Source organism: Diadema antillarum, unplaced genomic scaffold (assembly GCF_040938485.1).
Source record: "Diadema antillarum isolate AM-2024a unplaced genomic scaffold, OU_Dant_1.0 scf00000134, whole genome shotgun sequence".
In the NCBI taxonomy this organism is placed as follows: Eukaryota; Metazoa; Echinodermata; class Echinoidea; order Diadematoida; family Diadematidae; genus Diadema; species Diadema antillarum.
In genome coordinates, this window is record NW_027271023.1 from 3,078,002 (window position 1) to 3,096,534 (window position 18,533).

An 18,533-nucleotide genomic window follows, 5' to 3' on the forward strand; every position below is an offset into this window, starting at 1 on the left:
TGGAAACCTGAGAAAGTATTCAACCGTATTGCAATCATGCATGTAGGATATGTGTGGACATACATGTATGGCTGTAACATGTGATGATGGATGTACACTGTCAGCTGGTATATTTCTAGTAATCAATTTAATCTTGTGATCAGATTATGCCTTACAGTCATCCTAGGCACACTGTAAAAGAGGTTTTCAAATTGTTTCAGTCTATATATTTCATTTTTTTCTTTACAAATATGGAACTCAGAGGTTTTAATGATATTGGGTTCAACATTCTGTTCTTGTTTTATAGTGATGCATGGTTTGTGTAGCAACACAAAATTGTTTTGTAGCAATGCATGGTTTGTGTTGCAACACAGAAATCCAGAACACAGAAAAACTGGTTTTGACCCTGTAATGTGCATTATCATAACTCGGTATTTGGAATAGAATGGGAAAACCCGCAAACTCTTCATTGCTATAGTTGTTTGTACACAACAAAAAAGAAAAAAGAAAGAAAGAAAAAAAAAAAGAAAAAAAAATAATTATGTGTCCATTTTGTTATTCATTGTCACTATTATTTAGTTTTGCAGCTGTATTCAAATGTGACACAGGATATGCCAAGTAGTCTCATTCACTTCTCTATACTTGATATTTTAACCTATTAGCAGTGTTGTTGTATCTATGTTGCATTGGTTGATGCAGTGACTGGATATGTACTTGGATGTCGCCCTCGCTGCCCAGTGTAATAATGGCGGCACATGTGAGTCCGGTAGTGCAGTGTGCATCTGTCCTCTTGGCTGGATGGGTGACCAGTGTCAGGGAGGCGTGCCCGGTGGGACGTATGGCCAGAACTGTTCACAAGAGTGCGACTGTCAGAACGATGCCCTCTGTGAGAGATTTAATGGGGAGTGCGAGTGTCAGCCAGGCTGGCGGGGGGCATTCTGCTCTTTGCCGTGCCAACCTGGAGTCTTACGGTGCTGGATGTCGGCGTAAATGTTCCTGCGTAAACGGGGCTTCCTGTCATCATATCACAGGTCATTAAAATGATTCAATATTTTTGTAACTGATATGATTAACCCTTTCCTAAAATTCATCTCATCTAGTCAATATGTTTTGCCTCCTCCACCCTCTCTTTAATATGTTCCTTGCTGAAATGTCTTCTTTCAAGAGACATGACTAGTGTACAAAAAAAATGTTTACCAGAAGATATTCCGTACGTTACTCTTCCTGCTGTGATATCAATTTTTGCAGTTTAACAGTCTTGTATCACACAGGGAAAATATTATCTCCAAAATTGCACATTGCTACATTTTCAAAAGTCATTATTAAAATGATTGGCCCCCATTATACAATGGTAATATGGATTCTTATCCAATGATTGTCTGAGAGCAGTTATGTGACCAGTTTTTCATTTTGCCTAACAATGCCCAGCGGGCATTAGTCTTTGCCATCGCCCGCATACTAATGACCTGGTACTAACGACCTATTTCTGTTAATGTAGGCAACCAGACGGTTTTGATTCTGACGGTTGCTTGTTTCCTGGTATTTGTAGGTGAATGCACTTCTTGCACCGCAGGCTATACTGGTCGCCACTGTGAGGAAGAATGTCCTGAGGATAGATACGGACTCCAGTGCCAGTTCCCTTGCGAGTGTGAAAATAGGGCAGTATGTCATCCCGAGGACGGGGAGTTGCATCTGCCAAGCAGGATGGCAGGGTACACGGTGCTCGGATCCCTGCGAAGAGGGCTTCTATGGTGTCCAGAGTGCGAGGAGGCATGCCAATGCCAGAACGGGGCTGCGTGCGATCACATTAACGGACGGTGCACGTTGCGCCGTTGGCTGGATCGGCGACTTCTGTGACATGCCCCTGCGACCATGGCTTCTTTGGGGAGAACTGCGAGGAGCGGTGCTCCAACTGTGTTCAGTACAACTGCAGCCACATAGACGGACGCTGCCTGATATCAAAGTGCAAGTCAGGACGATTGGGGCAACGAAGTGTGAACACATGTGTCTCTGTGAAAACGGAGGTGTCTGTAATGCCAAGGATGGCTCCTGCCTGTGTCCGAGGGAATTTGAAGGCGATCTTTGTGAACTTGGTATGATATTTAAATTATCATCACTATCCATTAATTATTATTATTGTCTGTTCGACCAGGTAAAGAATATAGGATTACATATCATAAACATTACAAACATGAAACAAATACCAGAATGAACATTACAAAGGGATACATTGTACCATACATGTTGCACAAAATAATAGTAGTGAAGAATAATAGTGGATGATAGTGAAGAATTGTACATCACTTTTAATCCCACAGAATGACCTCAGCCAGTTATCTACCAGTTCTACCATCACTTCATTTTCAAGTGAAATTAATAATTTGTTCTGCTGTATATAGATGTTTTTTTTTCTCACAATTTGTTTTAAAGTCCTCTGACCTTTCCTGCTTTTCCATACCTCAATATACACCAGTATTTATTTGTCTCTCTCCCCCCAGCTTCGTTCTTAGTCAATGACACTGAAAGTGAAGTGGTCATCAACACCACGCCATCTGTAGGAAGGCAAGCAAATTCATCAGGTGAGTTGCTATGAAAACTGTGCATTATTTTCATGCCCAGTATGAATCTAATGCAATGTGTGAAACCTCACATTTTAACCTGTTCATTACAAGAAAGTGATATACCAGGTTCCTGAGGCATCAGCTCATGTAAGGGTAACCAAGGGAAGAGTTTTCCAAAATGTAGACAGGAGTGACATGTCTGTATGTGTGGCCTAAATTCATGTTTGCTTTATGCTGACCAGAAAATGACTTTGATTGAAAAATTAGAGTTTCTTACAGCAATGTATGTTCTTTTTCTATATCCAAACTGCACCTTTTACAATTCAACTTGCCTTTTTCCAATTTAGTAGTGCGCTTGTTTTTCATTAAAACTCCTATGAAAACTAGCCACCAAGGTTGTGCTCACTAGATTTTGACTTGCAAACTCCATTTGGATGCCCTTCGTGTATAACGAAAGGGTTATTTGCAAGTTCATCAGCGCATGCTCTATTTGTACCTCATGATTCCATCAATATTTTTGCATTGCTTAATGGCACATGCAGTTGACCATGGAAAAGGGATACATTATCACTTGACCACTTTCCTTGATTGCCAACCTGTCCATTTCCTGTTGATGGGCAAAACGAATCTTGTTTGGGGCATTGAAGGCTTTCGGAGAATTGTGGGAAGAACGGGTAAAACTTACTCGTTATCCCCAAGGGATATTGGGAGCACAGTTGCTAATGGCCATAGACAACAAAATATAAGCATCATTTTATTCTGTTGAGATATAACACTAACAATCATCTGTGTACACATACCTGTAGGACCCTACAGGTGAGCAGGGGCAGATCTAGGAATTCCATAAAGGGGAGGGGGGGGGGGGCACAAAATCTGAATCCAATTCCAGGTTAAATCAGCTGACAAGCAAAAAAAAAAAGAAAAAAGGCTTTAGCATATTTTTGTGGTACCACTGCAATTGAAGACTTAAATTCATTTTCTTTACTCCCCCTCCCCCCCCCCCCCCCCCCCCCCCCCCGATCTGCCACTGGGTGAGGACTTATTATATGTTTGTAAAGGTTGGTGTGAATGTAAAGTTACAACTCAGTTTTCAGACATAGCATCAAGGCCAGGGGTCCACATCCAGGGAGGTTGCATCAAGTCTGCATATGATATCATGAGTACAAGTTTTGTATATTAAAGTCATCATCTCCTCTCCAAGCTTTTGCTTCTGAAATCAAATTACAGTTTGTTCCACCTTTGAGATGGTGTCATCACATCTTTACCCTTCTTCTTTTCTGTGTGTTTATACATTTTCAGTGGACAGCCTGGCAATTGGCATGTCAGTTGCCATCATAATCATTATCATCATCATCGCAGCAGTCCTCGTTATGTTTGTTCAGAGGCGCAGAGTGAAGAACCATACCTATCGAATCGATGAAGACCCTTGTAAGTAGCAAACAGTACATGAAATGTAATTTCTGGGTCTGCAGGGTAACTTGACAATGATAAGCATGATAAAAGTAGAAGGTGAAGATCAAGGGCAAAGATTACATTATTTTGGTAAAATAAAATAACATTCTACAGTTTGTAGCTTTAACTTTATCAAGGAATGTCCAATGGTAATTATTTCCAGTAAGAAGGATTGGCATGTATGAATAAGTCAAGACATTGGTATTGATGGGGAAGATATCAAGATCGTAGCTCAAGGTCAAAGGTCACCAAACTTAGGTTAAAATGCCATACATTCCACTAGGTACATGTAAAGTCCAATGTTAATTCATCCTGTTTTGTGTAAGGATTGAAGTAAATTGAAAAAAAAAAGTTTGCTGTGTGCAGAGATGTAGTGTTATACCCAAAGTAGGTCATTTCTTGGTCAATGGTCAATGAACTTTGTCAAAGGGTAAATGCAGAGACTCCAACTCTCCCGTTTTCGACGGGAGATCTCCCGCCGAAAGCCCATTTTTGCACAATCTCCCGTTCTCCCGTTTGAGATTTGATTTCTCCCGCCCTGGCTCTGTGTCTCCCGGTGGAAAGGATTTCTTACTTATTTCTATCGTATGTTGAAAAAACAAGCCTTTGATAGCACCAGAGAACATCTAGAATCCTAGGAACTTCGCGCTTCTCACACATCAACTTGGAGTCTCCCGTTTGCTAGGGGTTTCAGGCGGGAGAATCTCCAGATCAGAAGGCGCTTGGGTTGGAGTCTCTGTAAATGAAGGGCCATGTACAGACTTATGGCACACAAAATACTGACTGCATGAGAAACAGAGGCATCCCAGTCAATTATGCATATCAGCTAGCTGAAATGCTTTAGTTCCTACTTGAATTTGGTGAGAAATATTCAAATGTCATAGTTACTGTAATCTAAGTAGCTGGACTCTGGTGTGCATACAAAAGAACCATTAATAGGCAAGACAGTTACAAGTGTAGACTCAGACTTTTCATATTTTAGGTATTCCCCCTTTCACAGAAGTTTTCAGTTTTCACTTCAATTCAGTTCTAAAAAAAAACATAGTGATTTGATAGTTTTGCACTGAAAAGGGTATTCATTAATGTCAAATTGAGGTTCCATGTCATTGTGTGATATTTGATAAATTCATATGAAAATGTTTATACTGTAAAGCAAGAAATATTTGCGGCATGTAATTTTTTGTGAATTGTACATGTAGCTGATGGCCTTTTTTATGGCCTGAGATTTCCACGAATAGCCACTGACATCCAATGCATTATAGTGTAGACAAGAACTTATGCATGCATTTTAATCCCACTAATCTTGGCTCTTGTGAAATCAAAATTTATGCAAACATATCTGGTTTAACAGTACCGTATATGTAACTTATAGGAGAAGGTATGTAATCATAGAGATCTTTCTCTTCGTTAATGTATTCCAGCCTTTTTGATTTTATTTTTGTCATTGTGGCACTTTTATACATTTTCAGCTTATATAATGGGAGAAGGGATTGACGACCTACCAACGGGAGATCACAACGGAGTTTATGAAGAGGTCAGAATGAGGAGCATGACAAGTCAGAGTTCAGTGGACAATAGTGATGAGAGGGAGTTAATTGGCTCGTTAACACCAGAGCAAAAGAATGTTGTCAGGTGAGCATATTGTCATGTTTTTATAGAGACATCCCTTTGAGTGCAGTATTTTATCCGACCCTTTATTTTCCCATCCATTGCCAGTAAAGTGAAACCACACACCACTGAAGTTTCTGCTATATTACGTAACAGCCTTTATACAAATTTATAATGAAGCTCATGCTTCGCTACTTTTTTATCTTTGGAGAAAAAGAGACGCTCAAAGACAAAGCAAAGATTTATCAGTGTTGAAGTGAAGGCATGAATGGTAGACACCAACTGCCTCTAGGTGACCGAGGCACACACCAACCAGCTCACATGTGCTCAAGTCGACACAGAATTATTGCATTCCCTTACATCATCACAGCTCTTGTCAAATGCATCTGAATGCTGGATGAAAGAAATTCAGCCACATTTCATGTAATGAACATACAATCTACTAGGAATAAAAGATCATTAATGACCAATATCTTCCTCATTCCTTTCAACTTTTCATATCTCAATCTTCTACCAAGGTACACATATCTTTTCCACACATTGCCTCTTTCTACAGTTACAGCCAAAATTTTGTTGTTATGTTGAGCCAGAACAAAATAATCAAATATTTCAGTATGCCACACTTTAGATTTTCTACAGGAGGAAGCACATGATTGTGAATAAGTATATTAAAATCATGTCTCCCATTATGCAGGACGGCAAAGCGGGAAATGCATGGAGGGTCCCCTCCCCAGGGTGTCATCAACAATGCCTACACTGTGGAGGTCTAGAGAAAAAAAAACCAAAAAACCACAATCATCTCATTGGACCGTGAAGTGCCTCAGAGCCTTCCTCCCTCTCTGTGAAGGGCGCAACAATTGATAACATTCCTGTTTCGAAAGGCAGCAGTTTTATACTGTGTAGTTGCAGAGGAAACGAACTGTGCAAACGCATGTCCACCAAGTATTGATGGCCTGCTATACACATGACATCGTTAGCTTTTGTGTTAACTCGTCCCATTCGCTTCATTTCAAAGTCAATGCTGGGTTATTTTAAAGTTGCGAAATTTTGTTGTTGTTTGTCAGTGTTTTTTTTTTGTCTGTTTTTTTTTGCTTTCATTTTAAATCCATGTGATGATTTTCTCTGTAAACATACCATAATACATAATTATTGATCGTAGCTATGTAGAGTCATCACAATCATTGTATTATATCAAAGCTGAAATTGCTTCTTTCAAAATCTCATTTGTACTGTAAAAATCCTATCTGGCAACTTTGGGTTTGTTTTGTGATGTGAGGTCACAAGAATAGTCTTTCATTTGTAGAAGATGGCCAAATTTAGCATGTAGCCATAAATTATTCATGTCTAGGCTTCAAGCAAATTAAAACAAAAAAAAATTTGCCTACATGATTTTGCTTTCCAATTAGTAATATTGAAATAAATGATATGATATAGTACACAGATTATTTAAAAAGGCCATTTGTTTATTTAAGAATTCACTAAATTTGATCAAATTATCATGTTGGCATATGATAGCATGTGACAGCTTGATAAAAAGAAATCAACTCATCCTAATGGTTGTTTGTTTTTTTAGGTGATTACGCAGATGAAATTGATTGAAAATTGATGGAAATTATTTTGTTATGTTCGGGTTGCCAATAAAGCTGCTGAATATGGTCGTTAATACATAATGATGCAATTTGCCACATAATGTGCCTGGAGATTTACTGGAAACTGGGAACATTTTGATATTTCAGAAGTCCACAACTTTACAGATCGATTCATGGAAATCTCTCCAGCTTGGATGTTGCCAGCCATTTTAGTTTATCAGAATGACTATCACCTTCCTACCTCCATTTCTGACTGCCATACAGACAGAGGACATTAATTATGTGACCATGCGTCACAAAAGGAACAAAAAGGTCGCACCCCTTGATTTTATGTGAGGACTCAAAAAAGGTGAAATGGGTCAACCAAGTCAATCTTAACTTTTTCATATTTTCTGAAAGAGCTACTCTTCTTCTGCATAATTCCTAAATTTTGGATCATAAAATGAATGGGAAAATGTGTTTTCAGCAGTTTTTCTACAACCCTTTCTTTCATAGAGTAGTGTGATCAGGTACATACAGTGTACTATAGAGGCTTCTTTTCATTTCTTGAAAATCTTTTGCACAATATTCATTTTCAACTCTAATAACTTTCAAATGAAAAGATAATGCTACTGCATTGAAAATTGGCACTAATCATGGACAGAATGTGTTGATAAAGCATGCTTAATTTCAGCCTAATCCAATAATCCCTTCATTGTCGTTGCTCCAGTGGTTTACATCCTGTTTTTTTTCTCATTCATCACACAGCTAGCATATGGCTTTGTAAAGATTAAAAAAAGAATGCTTGAATAGACCCTTTAGTTCAGAGCCTCTTTTCTCAGTTCACACTTTCCATAGTGTGTGTTTCTTTCCAATATTTAGATAGGTTAGGAGAGTCCACTTGTTTTGAGGTATAAATCATTTTAAAGCTTAGAGTCTGCTCTTTTAGAATCTGCCCTTAGCTAAAAATCAATGTCTGGCAATTTTGGTCTGTGACTCACTATGCTGAGACATTGTGTGAAATGCTGTATACCTGGTAATATTCTCATGTCAAAAGTAGAGACAACCAAGATATAAGACAGATTTAGAGTAGCTAATACCAGTGGCAGATCCAGAGGGGGGCGCAACCGGCGCACGTCCCCTTTATTTTTCGTTAAAAACAAAAGAAATCAAAAGAAAACATGAAATGAAACCCGGACGTGGCACCAGAAATATTAGTCACACCCCCCCCCCTTACAGAATTCCTGGATCCGCCCCTGAATACAGTAGTTATACAGTAGTGATTATGTGTGGCATGTATGCAAGGATTCTTATTCTTAACAGGACATAGGAGATGTAAGAAGTCTATGCAACATGCACTATCAGATATGTAATGCACAATCATGTCTTTAAGATCTTTAAAAGCAGATCATGTTCATTCATTGTACATCCTCATCTTTGCAATATCTACGTTGCCCATAATCTTTTTGTAAACTCTCGCCTCTCTTTGAATTCTCCCTCTCCCTCTTCCCTGTCTGTCTGTATATCTTTTTCCCCCTCTCTTATGTGACCTGCACCACAAAACGAACAAAAAGTCGCACACAGTGACTTTGTGTGAGTACTGAAAATGGGTGAAATGAGTCAACCTAACCAATCTTAAGTTTTTAATATTTTCTGAAAGAGCACGTCTTTTTCTATATCATATCAAAATTTGGGATCATAAAACAAACAGGAACTTGTGTTTTCAGCAGTTTTTCTCGAACACTTTTTGGTGGAATAGTGTGATTAGTTGTTTCTCATAGAACCCTCTTCCCATTTCTCAAAAACCCTGTCCATACACTTCACTTTCAACTCCTATAACTTTGAAGAGAATAATGCTACTGTATTGAAAGTTGGTATTAATCATGTACAGAATGTGCTAATGAAGCATGCTTAATTTCAGCTGAATCCAATATTCCCTTCATTGCTGTTGCCCGATGGTCAACATCCTGTTTTTTGTCCAATTCATCCCACAGCTAGCTTAGCTTGGTAAAGATTAGGCGCTTGACTACACCCTGTATCTTAGAGCCTGTTTTCTCAGTTTACACTTCCAGAGTGTTTCCTTTCCTTCCAATATTTTGATAGGTTAGGAGAGTTGATTTGAATTGAGTTATACATCATTTTAAAGCTTAGGGTCAGCTCTTTCAGAATCTACTCTTTACTAAAAATCCCTGTCTGGCGACTGTTTGTTTGTTTTGTGGTACAGGGTCACATATTGACTTCAAGTCGCATAATATACTCATGACTTGCATTGTTTAGTATTTACAATGTAGCTGTGCTACTCTGCATGGTATGATGTATTTTGTATCCCTGTATGAGAAGATGTATATCTGCGTTTTAACTTGGTCAATCATATTGCACCAGTACCTTTGTATCAAACTGTATGTATCTCACTTTCTGCAGTAATTGTTGTGTTTGCATATCCTAAAGCTGATATTCCAATACATTGTTTTGTTTTTGTGTGCTATTACATTCATCTGAAAGACTGTGCCTTATCTGTAATCTTGCCTTTATCTGTAAGTACTCTTGTATTTTCTACATTGAATTTAATGGCACAAATCCTTCATTGCCACCTTGTGTCAGAAGAAGTTTTTAATAAACTGGACATATCAAAATCAGAAAGAAATTCAAGATTTCTTCATTTGTGAAGGAGTGTTAAGATGAAGAAGAACAGACGGAGGTTCTTTTTTTGTTTTTGTGAAACTTGAATATCTTTAAGAAAAACCCCGGAAAATTGAAACATACAATAATTTTCACAACCATTATGTATAATAACTGAAATCCTCACAATTAGTGAGTCTCTGCACAGGTTAGCTGTTGCCATGGTAACAGCAAGTGAAAGTGAATGTTACATCATCATGGGAGGGGCTCTGTGGAGGATATGACTGAATTTTGCATGTTCATCACTGTCGAGTGGTGCCATGCTAGCTAGAGTGTGGATGGAGGAAATAACTTCTTGGGAATGTCAATTCTAGCAGTGTCTGCAAACTGAAAAAAAAAAATGGTCTTGCAAATACCGTAGTTGAGGACCACGAAGAAAAAAACATGTTTGGGGCAATACAGCACAGAATAATGCAAGTTCCAAACCCGAATTGTACACATTACACTTACAACAGAAACACATGTGCAGTTACATGTTTTAGCAAATAAGTTCATCGGCAGATTATCATGTCTGTTTGATTTGTGACTTCCATCAATTGATCCATCTATCTATCATCTATCTATCATCCATCAATCCACCCATCCATCATCTATCCATCTACATTGTATCATTCCATCCATCCATCATACATTAATCAACCATCATCCGTCGATCCATCCATCCATCTGTCCATCCATCCACCATACATGCATGCCTGCATCCATCCATCTATCCATCATCCATCCGTCCATCAATCCATCCACCATGCATGTATACCTGCATCCATCCATCATCCATCCATCATGCTTGCATCCATCTATCCATCATCAATCTATCATCCATTATCCATCTATCCATTTGCATATCTCTCTTTTACGCATCACTCCACGACCTCTCTGTATAATTATTTCCTCACATCTTCTTTCTGTGTTTTATCTCATTTGCATGTTTTCTGAGACCAAAGTTATGACAAATGCACACAATGATTCTCTTTTCTTTCTTTTTTTTGTCTCCAAATATATTTGTCTGACTCTATTGGCACGTGCAAACAACTGAATTAAACCATGTGGAAGAAACAACTGTGCAGCAAAGATTAATACTGCACATGTACAATGTACAATTAAACTAATAACTGTATTATATGCATAAAATGCACCCTAGGTCACTGTCTTGGAGTATTGAACTGCCACTCACCACATTGGTATTACAGCGGAATCTTGTTGTGTAACAAGGTCGGATATACATCTGTTGCAAGATACATGTACCTGATAAAACAAAGTAATTTTGCAGGTCCCATTCTTTTTTACATAGTCTTTTGTTTTAATCCCCGATATGTGTATAACAATATACCCTATATTAAAACAAGGATATTGTGGTGGTCCCACACAGTATCATTGCAAGTGGAAGGACAAGTTCCTTTTTACTTCCACCCAATGCAATCAGCCATGCATTTTGCTATTTTTTTCTGTAGACCTCAACATTCTGTATGCACATGGGACCACATTAGCAGCTGCAAATTAAAGAGCTCTCACTACTTAAAGGACAAGTTCACTTTCATATACATGTGGATTGAGTGAAGGCAACAATGTTAGTAGAACACAGCAGTGAAAGTTTTGGGAAAATCCGACAATCCGTTCAAAAGATATGAATTTTTAAAATATCTGTGCAATCACTGCTGGAGGAGAAGACTACTACAGTGTATGATGTCACATGCGTACAACGATATAAGGAAAATAAAAAGGGAATTTCACAAAACTTGACTTTTTGAATAAAGTGCACATTTCCTCGACTTGCTACTGACTTATGTTAGGGGTAATATCATTCCCCCTGATTTCTGAAAGAGAGAAGTCGAGTGTTCTTTTATTATGTGGGAAAAGTGAGAATACCTTGAATTTTCTTTATACCTTCTTTACATAGTTGTACTCATATGACATCACAAGCTATAGTAGTCTTCTCATCCAGCCATGACTGAGCAGAAACTTCAAAAATTCATAACTTTTGAACGGATTGTCCGATTTTCCTCAAACTCTCATTGATGTGTTCTACTAATATTGCTGCATTCACTCAAACCACATGTCTATGAAGGTGAACTTGTCCTTTAAAAAGCAAATTTGGAGTATATTCATGAGATCTTGTCTTGACACCTCTGTGCAAAAACTGAATGCAGTTGCCGCGGTGGAAGAGGGACACAACCACTCAAATACGAGCCTTTTCAGCTGTTGTACAGCTGTAGCTGTGTGGAGACTGCGTATTAGTGCAAGTTGCAATTTTACATAGCAGAGTTTTATGAAACCAGGCTTCCATGTCATACTTCCTCTGCTTATCAAGGGACCAATGCAAGGAGATTTGTTACTCTGGATACATCAATGTGATGCCTAGAGACACTTCCAGACATATACGTACACCAATTAATGTCATATTTATATTTACTCACATTCAGTGGAGCTCACATTATTTCATATTTATAAAGATACTGGATGCAACCCTATTCATACTCTTATCATTCCAGAGCCAAAGTTAATTGAACTTTTAAAGTGTATACATGCACAATAAGGGTTGACATGGATGATACACGTAGATGATGATTTTGTTCACTCTCCCCCCTTAAGATGATAACAAGCCAACCAATTCACGAGTATAAATTTACAGAATACATTTCAATGCACAGAATCCAGTTTTCAAAGGTTCCCATCTTGCTTTCATGTATTACAAGTAGGAATATACATTGGTAAATCAGTCTACTGACTAGGGTACGATGAACAGTTTACTTAACAAAGGGGGTGCAGCGAAATGGGAGTTTATGTTGCACCATTTCCATGGGAAACCTAGTATTAAGTTTGCACATGTGCTATCAAGACTGCTCAAATTTATATCGCCTGGATCCACTGCACTCACATATTATATTAGTTAGTATAAACAGCACTCTGTTGATGTGTTCATAATCATTGAAGGAGTACATCTGCATAGACATTAAGATAAACAAGGAAGATGATCACTTCAACCAACTGGCAATAAACCACGGCAAACTTTGGACATTAGATAATTTCTCATAGCATGAAATTTAAACAACCATATCACAGCAGAAACTCAACAAAAAGTTTAACCTACACCCTCATACAAGTTTACATATGTTTGCACTGAAATTTTGGAAGGGTCAATACAGAATCCTGATGTAAAAATAAATGATAATAAATGTACCATTGACTAAAATCTTTGCAGGGATTGTTCAGTATAATTTGAGGGGGGCAGGCCCCCCAAAAATTAACCCATACAAATCTTTTTCAAATGCTGTACCATTTGTAATGAACACTTCTTTTAATTTGAATGATTTTGATCTCCACAAAAGGAGAGACACACTAATTATTCCTATTTTCCTTTTCCTTTTTTTAACTTTTGGTATGTTTAATAGCAGAATGTGAGGCAACATGAACCTCACCCTAATGACATATCATTACACCTGACTCTGTCACTAATACTGAACGCAGATGGGCCAGTTTATCAGGTTGGGTCAACAAAGTGCATGATGTCCAAATAACAGAAGTATCACCCTTTTCATTCCACACAATGGAAATCATCTGAAATGTGGTTAAGTTTTGCTGCGTCAATATGAACTTTGCCCCCTATTACAGTAATGCATGTTTAAATCAGAAGTCTTTCATGGATTTGCTGCAACACATTCAATTTCTTACCTTTGTTACCCGGACATCACATTTACACAAATCAAAATGGCAAAAAAAGATCCTGTCTGAAATTGAAATACATAAAATGCTTGAGCAGTAAATCTTGGTGGGATACTGATTTCTTTCTGAAGTCAACACTGGCAGATATTTGCTTGGTTGCAAAGAGGCCTGGATTTTGAGTACAATGTACCAGTATGTCATAAAAACTGACAAAACCCTGTAGACTGACCCACATTGTAAAGAGCATGTGTCACAACAGAAATTGTTAAAGTGCCTAGATAGGAATTGCTATGTCAATAGAGTAAATATTCTAAGCACTACGGTTGTCGCTATCACACACACTGGGAGTGGTAGGCACAGAAAATATACAATAGGCGCAGTCAGACTGGCAAAAGATCGAGAAATTTGAGATCGCAATCTTTAAGATCTCGAAGTTTTGCCAGTGCCACAGCAAACTTCCCACGAAACTTCTCGATTTGTTTGCCGGCGGTTTCTGAAGCACAAGGCCATTGTACAGATGTGCATTGTTATGTCACAATCACTAGCCATCTGACGGCGCACTCTTTCTTGCGCGCATACCAATGGCCCAAACTTTGCGATCTTAAACTTCTCGATCTTTTGCCAGTCTGACCGCGCCTATTGAGGAAGAAGTGCACTGTGAGTAAAATTGTCTTCAAAAACACAAGGCATAAGAATGATGACAACTGCAGCTGTGCAGTATACGATAAGGCTGTACTAGGCACAATGAATGCACCATTGGGCAAGAATTTGCAATGTAAAGCACAGGTTCATACCGGCACTTAGGAATGGCATACTACATGTACACGCTGCTCGGCACTTTTGACATAAATGAAAGTCATATTCCAGTCATAATATAATCGCCCACATCCTACTGTAAAATGGTTGCGCTTACCAACTGCTAACTCTATAGATGTGAAACAAACATAATGATACATGCAAGGAAACAAAAGTTTTGCAAAATGACACTGCATTTGCAAGTTCTATCATCTTCTGCACACAAGGCATGGTTATTCATTAATAATGATAATAATTATAATGATGGAATCTTCCAACGTATCATGTCTGACACAAAGTGACACACTTGGCGAAGAAAGGTAAGACCTCTTTTTCTTTGACATTGCTTCATTTGAAAAAAGAAGCCACAATTTACAGGAAAGGAATAGAAGATTCTAAATCTCACTCTTAACCCATTGAGGACAGACTGATTTTGCTACAACACACATTTCCCATAGACACCTGTCCGAGTATACTCGCGACTCGTCCTCAATGGGTCAAAAGGTCTCTAGGTCCAGGACACATTTGATATGTTGCATATTCGTGCCATCTGAAGTCAATCATGGCTCAAGTCCTAAAAATGCACATTCACATGAAAGGAGGGCTGGTTCCAATAGTTGTAGGGTGACAGATCCTTCAGTATTACTGTTCCATGTCTCTGGAACTCTCTTCCGATGTACTTTTGGTACTCCTGCCTTGTGCTTGTCATATAATGTTAGTAGTACATGTTGCTTCTCTACAAAAGGCAATTTCTTCATTGCACACTTGAACACATTCAACACAAATTCACCTTCATATACCATACATGTGGATTGAGAGAATACAGCAATATTAGTGGAACAAGTTTGACGAAAATCGAACGAATTGTTCAAAAGTTATGAATTTTTAAAGTTTTTGCACAGTCACTGTTGGATGAGAAGACTACACAGTGTATGATGTCACATGCATACAGTGTAGAACAATATACGGAAAATATGAGAATTCCACCAAATTTCATTTTATGAAAAAAGTATACATTCCCTAGACTCCTTACTGAGGTACAATAATTGTATGTTAAGGGTAATATTATTCCCCCAGCCTTCCTTCTGAACGCAGCGAGTCAAGTGCTCTTTTATTAAGCGAGAAAGGTGCAACTACACTGTATCTTGAATTTTCTTTATATTTCATTTATACCTTTTTACGCATGTGACATCACAAGCAATGGCAGCATTGAAACTTCAAAAAATTATAACTTTTCCTATGGATTGCACAATTTCCCTCAAACTTTCAGTGATGTGTTCAGCTAATACTGAGCTGCATTTTCTCAGTAATTACAATGTATGTACGTGATGGTGAACCTGTCCTTCTAATTGTAGCCTGAGCTGTATTAACATTTCCCATTGAACACAGAATATGTGCACTTTTGATATACTGTACATGTATCATACATGTATCATTATGAGCTTGTTATAAAGCATGGTCAACACTAATGTACCGTGTCAATACATGTATTTACTTCCATCAAAATCCATCTCAAAATATATGTATATTTTACTATAATGCTGTCTACCAGTGAATGATAATATATTTCAGTGGTCCATCCACGTGAATGAATCCTCATCTAAGAGTGAATCTGTGGACAATTGGCAGTACTAGGTCAAGGCAAGAGAACCATCCTTCACTTCATAAAAACTGAAAGAACTGGGAAATATACATAACGAATACGATACTGGGATAGGGTGCAGTACAGGTGTACAAAATAAGGATTGGATATCTACACCATGTACATGTATGGACCCTGTAAAAGTTTACAGCATGTTGCGTACAGTACCGTACACACCAAAATGGACTAAAACAAACCCTATTAAACCCTGTTCATACTGTTAAGCTGCTCTCAACATAATATTGCTTCACATATTTGTCATTTGATGAACCGAGTTAAATACTGATATCAATATTGGTATACACTGTATCATCAAATACTTATGAATGACATCAGGTGGGATCATATTTAGCACATAAAAGGAATTTTGTTAGCACTTTACACTTCAAGCACATATTACAAGAAAACTTCACACAGTGATCGAGTACGGCATTTCTGATCAAGCTATCATGCATACAAAGTGTATAATACTATAAAAATAGAATGTCACACAGCTGGCAGGCAAACTCTTTCATGAAAATCTAGTCAATAGAACACATCTATGATAAATATCTCATCATAAAAATTTACAATTCAAACAATATCAATATGTACAGTTAAAACAATAATGGCCAGTCAGGGACCATTAATGTAACCAGAGTAGTTCTCTCTTGCTCTCTCTTTGAGCAAGATATGGAATGTTGGCAACAATATGTGACCGTGCATCAAAAATCCTATCTCTTGATTTTACCTGAGGACTCAAAGAGGGTTGAATGGGTCAACCAAGTTAATTTGAGTTTTCCATATTTTCTGAAAGAACTCTCTACTTCTACACTATTCTTAAGTTTGAGATCATAAAATGAATGGGAAGATGGGTTTTCAGCACTTTTTCTACAACCCACTTTTTGTAGAATAGTGTGATCAGGTATATCTTTAAATAGAGGCCCCGTTTTATTTCATGAAAATCCTTTGCACACTCTCTACTTTCAACTCTGAGAACTTTTGAAAGGATAATGCTACTGCTCTGAAAGTTGACATTAATCACAGACAGAATGTATTAATAGAGCATGCTCAATTTCAGCTTAATCTGATAATTCCTTCATTGTTGTTGCTACGTGGTTTACATCCTGTTTTGTGTCTCATTCATCGCACAGGTAGCATGGCTTTAATAGTAAAGATGAAGCGCTTGAATAGACCCTGTAGTTCAGAGCCTCTTTTCTCAGTTTATACTTTTCCACAGTGTGTGCTTTCTTTCCAATATTTAGATAGGTTAGGAGAATCCATTTGAATTGAGTTATACATCATTTTACAGCTTAGAGTATGCTCTTTAAAATCCAAGTCTGGCGACTTTTTGTTGGTTTTGTGGTGCAGGACCACATATAGCCTACATGCTTTTGTTTTGTGTGTGTGTGTGTGTATGTGTGTGTGTGTGTGTGTGTGCGTTTTAATGATTTAGTTTTGTTTTAATTTCTGCTACATTTATGTTGTCTTTCATCAGCACGGACCTGCACAGGAACAGTCTCTGGACTGAAGTAGGTGCCATGCTCAAATAAAGGAATGAAATGAAATGAAATGCACCGGTTGCAGCAGGGTATTTCACACTTAAGGGACTTTAACTTATCAGAGTAACATGCTGTTTGCTCTGCACCATAAGAAATGTTGACACAATCAAAAAGTGTGTCATGCTTATCACCAACAACCTCCTGACACTGTGAAACCTGCAAATTAGATTAACAATTACAGTCAACCTTGCATAAATTAAATAATCGCTTAAGTTGAAAGTCTTGTCAAGGACTCATTTATTTCATCTCTTTATATTCTATTGATTCTCATCTCTCATAAGTCGAAATTTCTCTAAGTCGAAGCTATTTCTTCTGTCCAAATAAGATATGACTTTAGGCAAGGTTGACAGTTTCATTATTATAAGATTTTCATCCATGGATGGAAGTTCATTCATTGTAGTCAAATGTTTGACAACAGGGCTTCCTACAAATAGGATGGTGTCACAGAGCACACAACATACCCTAGACCTTCCCAGGCCCTTCAGCATGCCATGGACTCTTGTGCAACAAGGGATATGCTCATGATACATTGTGTGTGTTTGGGCAAATACATTTTCATACAATATCAAGATTCTCTTTCTAGGCAACATCCATAATGCTAAAATATCAAGCCATGAACCAACCTGTGTGGAGTATAGTGCACTCTTTGAAGTTCTAGGGTTCATTTTGGTGCAATGATATGCCCACTGATTAGTTCTGAGAGCATGACAAAGTGCTTGCAAGTGGCATGTGTAGACATTTTCTACAAATAGATTATAATACCTTACAATCTTCCTAATTTCTCTCGTAACTTGTACTTTGACATACCCAATCTTTACAACAAACAAAATGTCTCCATGGATGATTTATCTCTTTAAGAAATCTATTGTCTGTGAAAATGCACTTTGTACATGGAGCAACACTACGTAACAGTGTCAGACACGTTGTCCACGAGTTAGATCAGTCCAGAAAGCAGCAAGAATCACATACTATGACAACATTTTCAAGGCTTGTTTTGTTGGAGTGTGTGAAGCAATCACATGCCCCTCTGTAGGAAAAACTGTTCCAC

At 38.0% G+C, this 18,533-nt stretch overlaps 1 protein-coding gene across 1 annotated transcript; it reads left to right on the plus strand.

Annotated features, from left to right (window-relative positions):
* The first annotated feature begins 724 nt into the window (after positions 1–724).
* LOC139720842 (uncharacterized) lies at positions 725–7,873 on the plus strand. Its single transcript, XM_071632178.1, has 6 exons — positions 725–865; positions 1,529–2,072; positions 2,478–2,558; positions 3,840–3,968; positions 5,462–5,624; positions 6,295–7,873. The coding sequence occupies exons 1-6, from the start codon at positions 725–727 to the stop codon at positions 6,368–6,370; spliced, it is 1,134 nt and encodes a 377-aa protein (XP_071488279.1). The 3' UTR covers positions 6,371–7,873.
* The last annotated feature ends 10,660 nt before the right edge of the window (positions 7,874–18,533 follow it).

Coding starts and splice junctions, on each gene's coding strand:
- LOC139720842 (XM_071632178.1), top strand. CDS start 725: ATGGCGGCACATGTGAGTCCGGTAGTGCAGTGTGCATCTGTCCTCTTG. Junction 2,073..2,477: donor AGGCGATCTTTGTGAACTTG/GTATGATATTTA, acceptor CTCTCCCCCCAG/CTTCGTTCTTAGTCAATGAC. Junction 3,969..5,461: donor TCGAATCGATGAAGACCCTT/GTAAGTAGCAAA, acceptor ATACATTTTCAG/CTTATATAATGGGAGAAGGG.